Source organism: Colletes latitarsis, chromosome 9 (genome assembly GCF_051014445.1).
Source record: "Colletes latitarsis isolate SP2378_abdomen chromosome 9, iyColLati1, whole genome shotgun sequence".
NCBI classification, from domain to species: Eukaryota; Metazoa; Arthropoda; class Insecta; order Hymenoptera; family Colletidae; genus Colletes; species Colletes latitarsis.
In genome coordinates this window covers 24,094,798-24,110,938 of record NC_135142.1, presented here as the reverse complement: position 1 = coordinate 24,110,938, position 16,141 = coordinate 24,094,798, and the positions used below count along the sequence as shown (strand labels likewise).

The 16,141-nt window shown below is 39.9% G+C and overlaps 2 protein-coding genes across 4 annotated transcripts in view; both read right to left on the bottom strand.

Annotated features, from left to right (window-relative positions):
• The window catches only part of Sesn (Sestrin), a 218,060-nt gene extending 214,496 nt beyond the window's left edge, over nucleotides 1–3,564 (bottom strand). For both annotated transcript variants that reach the window (XM_076772804.1, XM_076772805.1), the window contains exon 1: nucleotides 3,253–3,564. The gene's annotated coding sequence lies outside the window, so the exon portion shown is untranslated. The remainder of the gene's footprint in view (nucleotides 1–3,252) is intronic.
• A 370-nt stretch (nucleotides 3,565–3,934) lies between these two features.
• On the bottom strand, nucleotides 3,935–15,007 carry LOC143345574 (hexokinase type 2). 2 transcript variants are annotated; one of them, XM_076772884.1, is made up of 10 exons: nucleotides 14,687–15,007; nucleotides 12,507–12,612; nucleotides 7,937–8,090; nucleotides 7,357–7,575; nucleotides 6,109–6,428; nucleotides 5,914–6,026; nucleotides 5,673–5,831; nucleotides 5,453–5,592; nucleotides 5,245–5,378; nucleotides 3,935–5,177 (listed from the first exon to the last, which is right to left on the bottom strand). In XM_076772884.1, exons 2-10 carry the CDS (start codon nucleotides 12,588–12,590, stop codon nucleotides 5,091–5,093), a joined length of 1,410 nt encoding a protein of 469 aa, XP_076628999.1. In that variant the 5' UTR covers nucleotides 12,591–12,612; nucleotides 14,687–15,007; the 3' UTR covers nucleotides 3,935–5,090. The 2 variants fall into 2 exon arrangements, with proteins under 2 accessions (XP_076628999.1, XP_076628998.1); XM_076772883.1 differs by lacking the exon at nucleotides 14,687–15,007 and adding an exon at nucleotides 13,635–14,484.
• Between the last annotated feature and the right edge of the window lie 1,134 nt (nucleotides 15,008–16,141).

The window sequence follows — 16,141 nt, the reverse complement described above, 5'->3', positions numbered from 1 at the left end:
ATTTTCCAATAATCGTAAGACCTTGGCCGAATTTTTATTGATTCACGTTCTTGGGTAACCTTTAACGTCTTCCTAATCGATTTCTTTAATTACTTCAAACAATTCAAATTATCTATCAGGTACGTTTCCAGAGATTTATGGTTAGCAATTACATTTTGATTGCGTAAGAAGTACAACAAATGAAAGTATTTGATCAGTTTCGCGAGCCACTGTATGTTCAGCTTAAAACATATTTACATTATTGTTTCGTTATCAAATACGGCGATGTTTATTTTTTCCGATTATACTTGAATGAGAAATAAAATTATATTAGGTTCGACACTGTACGAGTGTGAACTATAAGGCTTGCTATAGCTTCAACGGTCAAACGCCGAGTTTTCTAACTACACTAACTTGCGTACAACTTTTCGTTTCATTATAGACACCGTTACCGTTCACTTTATGTAAAATTTCCCTTGTCACCTCAAGTAATTCATCGCAACTAGTGGCATAAAGTATTACAAAGAAACTTGCCTTAATCGTGCAAGTTCTGGTGCGGTCTCCAGGGACCACTTTGAAAGCCGAATTATAGAAATAATAAAATACCAGCATATGAAAATGTAAATTTAACAAAACACGAGCGTACGGTATGTGTAATGTAAACCATCGACATAAGAAAATATGAAATATAGTGAGAGGTATTGGAATATATATATTACATTCCATAAAAATATATTACAATTAATCGCAATAGTCGTTAGGTAATTATTATGCATGAAACGCGTCCGACGTTTAAATGGTAACGTTATCTCACTCGTTCGCACTGTTTCCTACTTGTACTGACTGTTCCCTACTTATTATATCTATTTCTCACTTCCTCTCACAGTTCCCTACTTGCTCTGACTCTTTCTCGCTTGCTTTTACAATTTCTAACTATTCCATTATATGCATAGCCTCGGAAGCCTCGTTTCTAAGAAAAGATAAGGGCAATCAAATTTCGTATACCGCCCTCTCGTTATGTCGCAATCGGTTTCGAACAAAATTACAGCACAGTCGAACATGTATTTAAATACATATACTCTACATATCCCTAAAGTTTCATAATTTTCTGAATTTCCAGGCTGAGGATCTTCCCTTCTTAGGAAGGTACTAAAAGGACCAGCTCGTAACTGAGTTCTAAGAAAATGAGAAAGAGAGAAGAGTATGATTCCTACTACAGCGTTAGAGTTCAAGGTCGAAACGGAGTGAAATTTAATATTTGTCACCTAATACGAAACATTTCTAATGTTTTTAACTACGCTCGAGTATACCGATTTCCTGAAGCATGTTATTTACGAACCCAACGATGTATGAAATTAAAATAAATTGCGTGGATAAAATAGTTTTCAGATGCACGGTTCATTTTCCTGCATTTCCAGTTCGTGCACCAAAATGCTCGTCAGCGAAGGGTTAAATCGGGGGAGCATGCAGGCCACGCAATTGGTCCTCCTCTGGCAATCCACCGATTGGTGTAATTGTTATTAAGAGAACCAACAACCGAGCTCTATCCATATGTAAAATTGCCGAACTTCATGACCCGTTTCCTCCTAAGCCAACGAAGCGATTTCGATTAAATTTTTACCGAGTACTCTAGTAACGATGCTAAATAAATTTAATATACAGTTCGGTTCAGAAAAAACGTTACACGATGCTATAATAAAATTTCCACCGAATCGTAAAGCTAATACGGTAGAGAGGCCTCTTGGCCACTGGTTAATTCAGTCGTGAAAAGGTTAAATTACCGGATTTGGATCGAGATGATGGTTCACGCAAACATCGCCTGACGATCCGCGGGTTGATGTTGGCACCCTCGAAATCGCGCGCGTTGCACTCCCGTGTCACCTTGAGACAGTACCGTCCCGTAGCGCGGGTTGAACGTGCCGTGGAGACGCACAAAGAAACGGTACGGGGAACTGGTTCGACGAAGTCGAGCGAGCGTTCTCGGGCGCGAGCGACGTGCACCACGAACAATACGATTTTCTAGGAGGAAACGGTGCAGAAGAAGGCGGAGGCGGAGAAGGAGAAGCGGGAGGGGAAGGAGAGGAGAAGAAGACGACAGGAGGGCCCGCGGAGCACGTGAAAGGCGATTTAAAGGGAAAAAGAAGGAGGTGGCCTTTAAAAAAAAAAAAAAAAAAAAAAAAAAAGGAAGGAACATGGCGAACCGGTCGCAGCCTCCATTCGTCAGCTGGGTGCTCAACTGCAGCCGGGCGCGGTGACCTCGAACGAAGCTTCACGGAAAACCGAGTCAATTTGCAAGCAATAACGGTGTCACGCCGCCGTACGCGTCGTTTTCATCGGTGATTTAACGCGCTTTCGTGCCGCGCGCGCGACCGCGTAACGCACACGCACACATTTTTCACGGATTTTTAAATGCCACCGATACACGAGGTTTCCTCCGACCCGGCGACACTGGAAACGCGGTCATCGGTCGCCTTACAGGTGATCGAAAGTACACCCCGGCCGACTGACAGTTCAACGACATTCGACTTTACCACTGCACGAGATACAATACGCTTTCTTTCGTCACGGCGTACGCTTCGTATCGATATCGATCGCGATTCGATCCGATTAATTTAGAATTCAAGGGAACCAAAATAATCCCCGGGCTCGTTCGAGCGACTCGTGTCGCCGAGTCGGTCGTGTGACGATCGATTCGCGTCTGTTTACCGAAATTTCATTCACTGACTTTCAAAGTTCACGGTACGGTCGCGACGAAAAGGCGATGGGTGACCGTAGGTGAATTACACCGACATATCGGAGCGACGAATTGCTCGCAGATGTTCGTATTGTAGTTTTTCGTGACACGAACGTCGACCCGCGGAACATTCGATGAACTGACAATCGGTATACCGCGAACACGATCGCTCGAAAGATCGAGACAAATGAGAAACACTCGCGGAATGTCACAATTAAAGCAAAAGAGGTTACACCAAAGAATAGAATCTCCGTTCAGTATCGTAAAAAAACAGTAACGTATTTACTCGTAATATTGCACAAAAAATCATTCTCGATCGTCGAAGGGAACAATTCGAGCGACGACGAAGAACGAAGAAAAGAGACGAGAGTTTTTGAAAGAAGCACCGTAAACCGGTCGGTGCGTTCGTTCATCAGCTGAGAGGCCAGCTGAACCCAGCGGCCGCTGTAACCTCAACCTTTCTAATAGTCCGTGTTTCGTGAAAAACGATTAATTCACTATGTGCGTAGACTCTATCGACAGAGATAATGCTGAAATACCTTTGCGTAGAGGTTTCATCCACGGGCGAACGAAGGAACGCGCGAAAACACTGGCTTTTCGGAGATAAAACTTTTTGAAAGCCCACTCACAATGGAATCTTCCAGTAGACTGGCCGAGCCGGCAAGCTGTTCCCTCTTGCGTGCACACCCACCGTTTCGCGCACTGTCTTGTATTTTACACGGCCAAATCCTTCCTCCGTGAATCGTCTCGATTTTCGAAACGGCAGAACGCTCCGTAACGAAGTTCAACCGTCGTTTCGTTAGGTTACAAAACACTTATTTGCAGCAGAAACGCGGCGGTGCGCATACCGCTGACAGTTCCCGAGCTGTCACTTTTCGACGACCGCGTACGTGCCGCCATCTTATGCCGTTACCGCGAAACACCGCTCGATTTGAAAGAACCGCGCTCAGACCACCTAGCAACAAGATCAATAGACTAAGTTACGGCAAGTCGAGTAGTAGCTGATGTATCCTATAGCGTTCCTATTAATTATTTAATAAAGGTAAGTCTACGAACACGAAAGTTTCTTTTTTTCCCTGTTTCGTGCGTTCTTGCGAAGCACCAATTCTATTGGGCAAGATACTGCATTGATTCTATCGAATCGAACGGAACAGAACCTTCGAAAATGTAATACTTTGCAAAATTAGGTTACCTCGACAAGACACAATAATTTCAAAATGATCAATTTTCGATTGAATTTTTATTATTACAACCACGTTCCTCTAGTACAAAAACCCGAACGTCCTCGCGATCATTTACAAGATATAATAACATATTTTACAAATATTTGTGCTTTTTTACAATTTCTATACGTTTACCAACACTTTCTTTATCTTTACATTGTATATACTCTTCTCTCTCTCTCTCACACACACTCTTAGTCTAGCTTCACTTAATGGACCACGTAACAATCCTGTCTCACTGTTAATGTGGAGATATAAACAAATCGCTAACGATGCTCGAAAAATGCTCGCTCTTATACACCCCGATCGTGATTGATCCTTTGTTTTTTTTTTCCTAAAAATGTCCCACGACTACTTTCGCACACGCCACACTTTCTCCCTGCGCCCTAAGTGGATCATTTTTGGCGCATATATGTAATACGAGTTTCATAAGTCTACCTTAAAGGGCGGTAACACTTTTTACAAACGCTATTGAACTTTGTATATTTTAAAAGATCAAGTGTCAGTACCAGCGACACGTTTGTTTTTTAACATATATGAATTACACTCTACGCGAGTGTAAGATCGAACCGACCTTACGTAACGACGATGAAAGGCAAGACTTCTAATTACAAAGAACGACATGAGTATTTTGAACAACGTGAGGAAGATAAATTCTTGCATTCAGACAGAAGCATGAACTCTATAAACGCTGCACGAACAACGCTCTAGGGGAATTACACACTAATTCTTCTAAAAATCACGTATTTCAAGGCTTTCCTTGCAAAAGTAAACGATATCTAAATATAACAAGGACAAGGTGCTTGTCAAGCTCGATGAATCGCTCGAAAACGGGCAAAGGATATCGATCCAGTTCTTTGGATTATCGCGTAGCGAGTAACAACGAAATATTCTCGTAACAACACTCTTTGTATAACAATTTGTACGCAACGAGTTTAAAAACATAAAGAAAAATATACTCAAGTGCTCCAAAAGTGGAAGATCAATAACATGACTAATCACATTATTAGTATTAGGAATATGACTGTACATGGCCGTTAAACTTACGTTATACTCTGCAATAGGAATTTAACTAGAGATCTGATGCATATCATTGGCATCACTAACGAAAACTTATTATAGGCCAGCGTACTTGGAATTTTTAATTTGTATTATTACATCCTTTCCTGAAGTCTATGCGCGATTGCGGCCACCAGGGCAGCGCCCTTTCCGCTCCCATCCTCAGCGTGAATTATTTTGAACTGTGCAAACAATATCATTTAGTTAATTGACTTTGTACAAAGCAGCATAACTGAGAAAACAATGTACCTTATGTTCGGGAGCTAGCAGTGGAATATACTGGTTGATCCAAGATTCCAGTCTCGGGTGGTGCTTGTAAAGGGATCCGTCTACAGCAATCGTTACGTTTTCCTTGTCAATTCGTTTCAACAAGACCCCAAGACCTTAAAATTAATTCGGTTAGGATTTATTATTTTATCTTTCGTAATGAAACGTTACACAAGATCTGTGAACTTACATATCGATACAAGGAGCGCCGCACGATTGGACACTACCTCGCAAACGTACTGAACAACTTTCACGTCCTCTTCGTCCGGTACGATACCGAAATTCTCCAGAACTTCTATCGTGTTGTTGTAACCGCCGTCCACAGAGTCTCTGCATTGCAATATCGTCAAAAATTAGGAATCCCCGTGTGCGAAGTACGTGCGAGATATTTTTATTTTTAAACCACTTACTGTTCAATAACCGAGACCAAATCGCTGGTAAGATTTCCAGGAATTAGAATAGATCCCGGTGTGTGGTCCCCTACGAATAAAACTCCTTCTTTGGTTAACCTCGCGAGCACTATTCGCACGAGTTCGCCTAAGTATTTCCCACTAATATACTTCTCGAACCTAAAAGTGTGGAAGGAGATGATATAATATATTCGTCGAGAAGATAAATTTACTCTATACGTCAATGACTTTCGTTACTCACGTGAATGAATTTACAATAAGAGAGTTCGCGTCGTTCTCGCGATCGTAATCTGTCTTGATGAAGTCCAAGACACCGTTATCTCCAAATGCACCCCATTCGATGTCGATGATAACCTTCGATATCAACGATCGATTTAGTATTCAATAAATAACTTCAACTTTGTAGCAAAGAATTACGTTTGAAAAAGGAATTTACTTCGCGTTCTCCGTGTCTTTCGGTCTCCCAATGCTCGACTCGATCGGCACGTTCAAGATAACATGCGTTGCTTCCAGTGCCCAGTATGAGTCCAATCGCTGTATCAGGATCCAAAGTCGATCCTTGAACCAAGGTTCCCGTAGTGTCGTTCAAAATGGCCACAACATTTACTTTGGTATCGCCGCGACGAGCCAGAGCTTCGCGAAGTAATCTCACAGCATCCTCGTTCACCACATTGGGACAACTGAAGGTTTTCGTCCAAGTTACTAATATCCCAATGTCCAAGGAATGTTGAATCATAGGAAATGAAAAGGTGAAACCTAGGAAGGACGTAATATGCTAATAACAATAGCGATAGATTCGGCAGAGAAAAGTAAAGAAGCGTACGCTCCTGACACGCTTTTAACGTTATTCGTCATGTTTAAAGAATTATCGACCGCATATAAGATCATGTAATTTGTGTTTGATTAACAACGAGTGTCAGCCACTTGAATTTGCAAAATCAATGTGAGAAAAGATACACAAGAGCTGATAGTATGAAGTGCTAATAATATATAGCCACAAACAGGATACCACATTATCTTCTTCACTTGTAGACATAATTTGAATGGTTCCATACCGTGAATATGATGTTTTCCTCAAAAGACACTCTCTTTCAGAATATTCGAAATCGCTAGTATGTTTTCGCCGCGAATAGATCGACTTTAATAAAGAAAACTCCAAAACGGTGATAAATAAGCTTGTTTGTAGTTAATTTAAATTGTTTCCGGCATGGTAGTAAGGCAAAGACTAATCATTCTACTCGTCACGTTTCGTGGAGCAGTAAGCCCTTGATGATATACAATTTCCTTTAGCTTTCTCTCTAGTTTTGAATAATGCGATGTGACACTTTTATCAACAGACTGATGGATTGCCTAACGTTCACGACGGCAAGCAGATTTTATGTATCTGTACATATTTGTAGTATGTTGATACACAAGATTGTGCACCATTTGTATACATTCACAAATCACCTTCTGTAACCACTGAATCCTAGAGACTCGATGAAAACAAGCATCGTGTCTAAGATTTCCTAGTTCGATGTCAGCTTAAGGTCATATTCTATGCATAGCTGCATACATAACTAGTGCAATATACAAGATAAGAAATGTATTAATCTTGTAAAAGAAAAATAATAATTTTAATGCAGTAGATAATTGGGTATCCTGTTCCTGGCTGGACACCCCGTATATAGAGATTCCAATTTACCAAGGGAAAGCTCTACGTCCTGAAGACCCTGCTCGATGACGAAATCACTGACACATTTGGCCAAATAATCGAACAGACGAATCCCCGAATCGACTCTCAAATCGGAGCTAATGTGATACTTCTTCACTTCTTCTCTTATAGGTGTTCCATGAGCCAGTTCCACTAAAAGCACTCGGAAGTTCGTGCCCCCGAGATCCAACGCCAAATAGAGACCCTCCTCTGTGAAAATATTTCATTGCGGCTTCAGTCAGCGGTAAGTTTTAATTCTGTTTGAAAAGAATGTTCAGTAAACGGCATATCGTTTCTCAAAGACTTCCGCGTACAAATCGTCGATATCGAAATCATTTTCCAACAGAACGCGAACTCTTCTAACAATTCTAACTGCAACAAAACAAGCATTACGATTTTTCTACTCTTTTAAGAAGGATTATGGATATATAATCGCAAAGTCTTACATCGACAGTCGACCTAAGATCAACGTGTGTCGTAAAAATGTTTATCAACTCGTCGAACGTAACACGACTGCATGAGGCCACTATACAACAAAAGAAAAAAAATAGATAAAGGCTGTCGTAACAACCTGTGCCGTCGAGGAGTTCCGGGACGTAAGTGTTCTCCATTTGCAACGACGATGGCTGCTGATGAATCCCCCTGTTCATTTCTGACAGGAAGACGTCCTGGATGTTCCTCACGGTCGCGGCCGAAAATTTCAATCCCGCCACTTCCTGCTCGATCTGCGAACAAAGCCCTTTAAATTGCGTCGTCTGTCAAACCGCATAATCGTTATCGCGGCAGAAAATTTTCCGCGGTCTTATGAATGCTCGTAACGCCGCGACAAAACGTTTCTGCAAGATCTTGAGTCGCTGTTTACCCTGTTACGTGATCTCTAATGGGATTCTAATAGGCGGACCAGAAGCGGAGCACTCGATCAGACAGTAAATCGCGCCAGAAACAACTCTGACGATTCCGTGCACGACGACGCGCAACAGATCTTTTAACAATCTAGATCAAGAAAACTATAAACGGAATTTTTATAGGCATTTTTTAAATTCTGTTAGTTTCAATAATTAAACGAAATTTGCAGAGTATTTTGCTCGCGTGACGTTCTCCTCTATGAGTTTTTATTTCTTTATATAGACACTGCATCTTTCGATAACCGTTCAATTGAAAGAATGGCATGTTTCATAACATCGAATCCATGCATCGATAGTTTGCACAATTAATACTGATAAATGCGGATTTAATCAAATAACTAATACACAACTTGGCCAAATAGCTCAAGCATAGTTTAACTTTATTCGTGTTAAACGTTCTGGTCCAAGGTTTGAACCCTCTTCGGTAACATTGACCCGAATAATGGTGGAATAAAGAAAATTAAGTGTGACGAATGGCGTATAAAGAATCTAACGCAAGAATAACGATAGTAAATAGTAAAACTTTGATACAGGAGACACAAGAAACTATTTTAATCAAGTTTATTTATTAGTTCACATAATTGCTAATCCTATCCATATCTGAGAAAGTCTACAAACATAATTGTGAATTACGACCGTAATAACATTTCTTACGTTTGGTGAAGCGTTCCCAGTATTAATCAATTGATATTTTTCTGACGATCGATAGTTATTGGACGATGTTTATTGGAAACATATTCCATTATCTCGTTTTATTACAACTTCAATAAAATAGTATTTATCTTAAAGAAATAATTTTACTGCGGTTAATTGCTTCACAATACCTGCTTTAAGAATTAAATAGATTTCTGTAGTTCCTAGGAACGTCGCTAGCGAGCTTTAGTTCATCTAGATTATTAAACCTGACCACTATACGACCGACAGAGATTCCGCGGATAAAAGGAATTTTCCCGTACAACCGTAGAATTAACGCTCTGTGCATTCCCGTTTACATAACGATCGTTACGTTGCAGCGGTAACCAATTAACACAGCTAACTACTGCTACCACGTACAGTTTCCTTCGTTTTTCCATACCACTGATCGACGATGGTTTTCCCGTAAGTTCGTCGTACGTAGACGAGAATCGAAAACAGAGTTCCTACGACCGGATAATATGTACTAATGTTTCATTTCCTCGAAGGTAAACCGGTTGCATTCACGCAACCATCGCCGCCACGGCGAGCCGTAAAAAATCAGAAAACCGATATGAAAACGACGTACGAAAGACAAGAAAAACTAGAAATATCGAAATGTACGAGTATCGAGTTATGCCAATTGCGCAGAACGACAGAGATTTATTTCGACAGTTAACGCGTCGAAAATCAATTTTCTCCGCGCTTTCTAATCGTAAAATTTAACAGTAGAGTTTAGCTTTCCTATCTATATTATTTTTTGTACAGTTAAATCACGATCTCTCCATATTCATAAAACAAAATGTTCTCGAAATTCTTCTAATTACACCCCTCAAACGCTGTTTCCTCATTCTTGATACTTGTCTTATTTTGGCATGTAGAATCTCCCCTAAAAGATTGCTCGCCTGTGGGTAAACAAAATATTGTAATCTTTTGACATTTTCTGCATTCACACTACGATTCACAAACACTAACTAGATATAGAATCTGAAATTGCTCTTCCCCGCATGGCTTAACACATTGACTATCTGCTGATCCATATGTGGGTCAGGTCGGTCTGTCATATACATGGTACACAGGTGATATGAAAACATTTTTTTAAACTAAAAAATGTAGTCACGTTTATAGGAGAGGTTTTCCATTTTCGATACGACCAAGAAGGGGATGATTTCTCACGAAAGAATAAGTCAAATTGAAGTAGTTCTTTTCGAACCTTGTTGACAACGATACTACATGCCCGACAAACTGCAATCAACTCTAAGTTTCGCAATAATTCCTCTTGTAAAGGTCCATTTTCACGTGACACGAAGTCACGACTTTGAATGGCGTAACATAAGTCACGACTTTACGATGGCAACACACACAGTTGATAAACAGTTTGTACCATGACATTTGTCATTAAGCAACACGGCGTCAAACGATGTGATTTTGGCGGTTCTCTTATCGTTCAGGAAAGAATCATTTATGCAAAGAATAATAGAACAAATGAGAAATAAAAAAAGCTGTCAACGCGAAGTAAAGCTACATTTGCAATTAGAATGCCACGGCAATTTTCTCGATGACAAATGTAACATTCGATGTCATGGCATTAAAGGTAGAAACACATCTGTATACCATCACGCGAGATCACGTGCTGTTGCGTGATTTCACGTGACATTCGTGAATTATAATCCGACACATTTCCGCCGTTCTCGCTTGATAACAAAAATCTGTTTGGAAACAACTTATAATCGTTATTTTCACGCCAATTCACATGCCCCCTGTAATTGGACAAACGTTTAACGATTTAACTGCGCGAGTGGAGAACTTTCGATCGTGTTTTCATCCGTCGCCCATTGCTCGAATTAAATTGCACCCATCTTTGATTATATAAATTATGGAACAACAAGAACGGAAATAAATTTATTACCCCTGGTAGATAAGCGTCGTCGGTGCAATAGAGCGACGACAGCCACTGACGAAATTATCGCTGCATCCTCGCGACGCTTATCTCGATTGCATCGATTTTGTGATATCGGAGAAAGGAAATTGCCAATGTAGCGACAAAAGGAAGCAGGAACTGACCGTGACATTGCTCGAACTGTTTTAATCGAGTGCGGAAAGAGTGTGTGGGCAGTCTCTTACAGCTCACGATATAACGTTCTCTATGGAAGCTGTTTGCCAATGTGACCCTACGTAATATTCTTTCAGTCGATTGTCGCAAGAATAATAATACAGAGCGTCCCACGCAACTGGGAAAAGCTATATCTCTAAAACGATTAGAGTGTTGGGGGTCAAAGTGACCTATTTCGGTAGATATAGGTTTACTGCGCATTTTTCACGAAACCAAACCAAAAGCATTGATCAAATTAAACGTTGATATATTTTTATAGAATGTTTCAGAAACGGGTAATTATTTTGACTTCCAAGCTTGTCTAGTGCTGGTCTAGTCAATGCCACTGTGACACACAAATCCTATCGTACACTATTACCAATTCTATTACCACGAGAAACTTATTGCCGATGATAAACTTGTTTCGAGCATCTACAACTTTTAACGTACCCTATGATAACCCTGAGTCTTAGAGGGCACGATAAGCGAACGATTTATGAGCATTTCGCGACTAAACGCACGATAAACGCGTGGAATCTAGCCCAGTGTACCTTGAATCTGGTTTGGTCTCGATATTTCTTCGTATTTTTCTTCGATGCTTGTGAATTATCTGTTTAGTCGAATCATTTATTTCAATCACACACGCCCCGCTCAGCCGCTTTGAGAGCGGAGCGTACCGAGCAACGCTAAAATGCGATTCAGATACGACAATATACATAAGTAAAACATTTTTCTGTGCTAGTGACAAGCATTACGTAATTAATTCCACATGCTAGAGAGAGACACGTGTCTCAGACGAAGTTAATTGCTCGCAGCGGGGCGGTGCGTCGGAGATTGGCACGAGCAAGAGTGAAAGTATCTATAAACGGTCGATCGATCGGTGTCAGTAAACTCTTAACGAGAATGTCGCAAGGTTAAGGACTCTCTTGTCGCCGTTTCTTGAATCAGTAATGATTCAATGTTGTCGTCACTTACCCGACCAACAAAGATCGATCAATTATGTAAGCGAGAAGGATATCTCTCTACTTTAAATTGAGCTAGCTCGAAAATACTGCCTAGCTACCCATCTCCGGCTGTTGAATAAACAAACGAAACGTATCTGGTGACTAAAGTCGTACAGATTTTGCACTTGAAATTAGGTACGGGTTAAATGTCCAATGTGACCATATAACATATTCAGTAACGCAATAGTTGAGTATAATAGAGACTACTTTGAATATCTGTAAGATATTCATAGTATTCACTTACACATTTACTTATACTGTCAGAAAAATGATTTTGCGTTACGGAAGAACTACTCTACGTGCATTCAATGTTTCTAAAGTTTTTGAGTTTTCGAGATCGCGAACAACCCCTGTTTAGTTAACCCTTTAAAGACCTTTTTTTACATGTTCTTGGAAGAAGATTTGCAAAATGTAGAAGCAAAATCCTACGTTAAACGTTTCTCGAGTCGTAGAAACAAATCTGCTCACCCTTTGTCGTCTCACATCGTCCGAAAGCACAAGGGGTGCTACCTGTATCGCCTCGTTGAGAGTATATTCTGTGGGAAAGACCATGTCTACGGGGCTCTCGTATTGTCTGAAAAATAAATCATGCACGGTCAGATAAATCAAATTCGAAACAGGAATTTTAAATACAAAAATTAAGATAAGCTATTTTATAAGTTTTTGCTTTTGTAACTATCCACGATAACGCGTTAAGACGTTTGTATACTCTGTTAGCTGTAACTAATAAAACGCTAGAATTACGAGCGCCGTTCAGAAAATAATACCCGTTTAAACGTAGAAACCACATAAAACAATTGAACGTTCTTATAGATGGTCAAGAAGCTTAATTCATATGTAGACATAAATCAACTGAATTATTGTTCTTGTTTCATACTTTTAAAATAGCGATGAGAACTGAAAATCTCTTAAACAAGGAAGGTACTTATATTAAAAAATAACTAAGTATACATTAAAGTTATAGATAAAGAGAACTTTTATAAGTATCCCTCGTAGTTTAATTCTTATGATATTTCGATCGGAAGATACAGTAATCCTTTGCTCAAAGATAACATTTTAGCACGGGATTAAAGAAACTGAATCATCCCCACCACAGTGTATGTTTCTTCGAGTAGAAGCGATATCGTACGCGTGTGGATGTAACAGCCACTAAGGTAAACTAAAAATTTGGCTACCTCTCATTGCATTGCATTAAACTCACTTTCATTGAAAATCCTCATTGAGAAATACTACCCTTTTTCGTAGGCCATCATTTTTTAACGCGACACCCTCTTCACTTTCTCACTCGCTTCTTTAACTTAAATGGAACTTACAGACACGAAAGTAGATGTTTCAGTTTTTAAAATAATCCCAGGAAGATTATCGAACGACTTCTTTTCTCAGGGTTATAACAATCCAAAGATTAACTTTAAGGATGTTTGAATCATTTTGAAGAGGACTATGCTCCATAAGATTTTATGAGTAGCCTGTCAGCTATCTTGCATAGTGGTATATTGGTATAATTTACCAGAATATAGAAACGTTTTTTCATAGATGCTACGCGAATATCGCCGATTGATTATAATTACGTCGATGCATGACGCAGCGTGTGCTCACCTTGTTTCCCCGGAACGTAATCAGCAAATTGAACTCGTTCGAATGAAAGAAGCTGACGCGCGTCACGGGCCACAAACGTGAATGAATCGGTCGCGTCGTATGATAAAAGCGTTAACCGGCGAAGTGTGTTACTCAGCGAGCGCAAGAAACGTACTGAGGACGAGTTAAAGAGATCGCTCCCGTTTACTATTTCCCGGTTATTTATTTTCCCTCCTACCACTCTTTCTCTCGGTATTCGGTAAGGCACGATAACGGCAGAAGAACTATTAAATGGAAAGTTGAAAGTCCACGGTATTTTAGAACGGCAAGATAACAACGGCCACACGCAATCGCAAACGCTCGTGAATTATTGCGTCGCGTCTTCTTCGACGGGACAAACCACGAGACACGCATTCCTCGTTTCGACCAACTGCATCATGCTTGGTGTCCATTGGATGAATCAAGTAAGAGAGTAAGACTCTACGGTGCACTGGTTCTTAACCTTTCGACGGTGGAACGATTCAGATCTAAGCGTACGAATAGCTTGGATCCACCGTGATTCGTACGACAAGATCTTTGAAGCTTTCACGGTCCAAGTTTTGGGTATTTTTCTAGGGAATCGTACCGGTTGTCGACGTTGATCCATCGTGTAAAAGCTCGTCAAGATCCACCGGGGGTCAACTGTTTCCCATATGAGTTCACCGACTTAATCCAGAAATAAATTAACAAACTCTTGTACGTCACAATATTTACCGATTGCGTATTTCATTGAATCGAAGATAACGCTTGCACGCGTTAAATATTTTCATAAATATATTAATTAAAACGGTGGTTCTTTAACTTGTGGCCCGCTGACCCCAAGAGGGTCTTAGCTAGATTTCGAAGGGGTTCACGAACTTACACATGGAAATTTTAAATATTTCGTACTCGCATTACGAATAAAACAAACAAGTATATGCCGGTACGACCATTGTTGATATCGTTTCATTATTTACAACGTCAGTTCTATTATTTATTAGAAAGACCGTGTTAGCTAGTTGGTAAGATTGCTCCAGATTTTGATTAAAACTTACCAAGAATCTACAGACACTTGACCAACGTAATTACAGAGGCGTGTACTTGCTGTTTTACGGGTCATCATCTGTCGTAACATTATCTCATAGTTCATTGATAAATACACGTGTATACATTCTTTCCATAACTTAGTGGCGTGCCAGAGACCTTGGCCAAGATATTCTGCTCGGATACAGCGCACGAAACAATTCCAAGATCACGTTTCTAGACAATCTGGAGGGATGAACTAAACGTAAAGAACAAATGAAAAAAGTACTGTGTACATATACGTAACGTTTATCTTATGTAGTTAAGGCTTCCAAATTATCAGATACCTCGCTAAACGATACTGATATTCGTAGAGCTAATCCTCCGATCGTGCTGAATTGTATACACGTGTATTTGATAATTTACTTAGACAACAATCGAGTATATCAGTGTTTCTCAAACTTTCACAAAAAGAAGAAACGTATTTTACGTAAGCATCCAGAATATCTCTGTATGATTTAAAAATACCAATGAAAGTTAAAGAGGGACGTCCCGATAGATATTTTTTCAAGGTTATCGCCACTTTTTTTTAAGGGATAACATATTTTCATTAACGCAGCGATGTGGACTCTAATCGAATTCTATCGCATGTGACATACTGATCTCCAGGTGACCTTAGATAATAAAAAATACGCTTATATCGAGAGAAAAGAACTGTATACAATTTACATGTTTCGGCGCTGACACGTATCTATTTTAATTAAGATAACATTAACAGTTCGACATTCTCACAATCAGATTCATAAGGATAAAAATAACTTAGCGGAGAAAAAAAAAAGACAGAGTTCGTCGATTCAGGGGATTTTTGATATTTTAAACGTACCAACGTCAACGATTCATTAAGTTACCAAAACTTTTCCTTCGTCGAAGAGTTCCGTGAAAAGGTACGGTTTGAGAAGCACTGAGATGTATCGTAAAATTTATCCTAGTCTCTGGAAGCATCGACACGTTATGTTAATTAATCCAAGGCGAGATTTAAGGAAAAAAAAAAGAACTTAACAACCTTTTTAAGATGTGTACTTTACGTTGTCGTAAAAAGCTAACGTAACGACACAAGATATTTTTGGGCAAACTTAAGACTGTTTATAAAAAGTTGCTTAACTCTGCCGACGCTCTCAGAGATCGTAACAAATTTTACGATATATTTAATCGATATTTTTCACGGGTTACACTCTATCTCGAAACTCGTGTCACAGAAACGAGAACATTATAACGAATGAAAGAGAACTTGCAATAGACTGCAACCATGTCCGACACGCGACGCTTCGATACTCGAGGAAAATCCATGAGGAGTCTCTTACGTTCACCCACTCACTAATCACCCCTCCGAATCGCGATTTGCGGATCTTTTAATCCGACCGACGAAGAATCGAATGTACGCGATCTCCCTATGTTCCTCGACTCACTTCTCTTCGTGGATTTCTCTT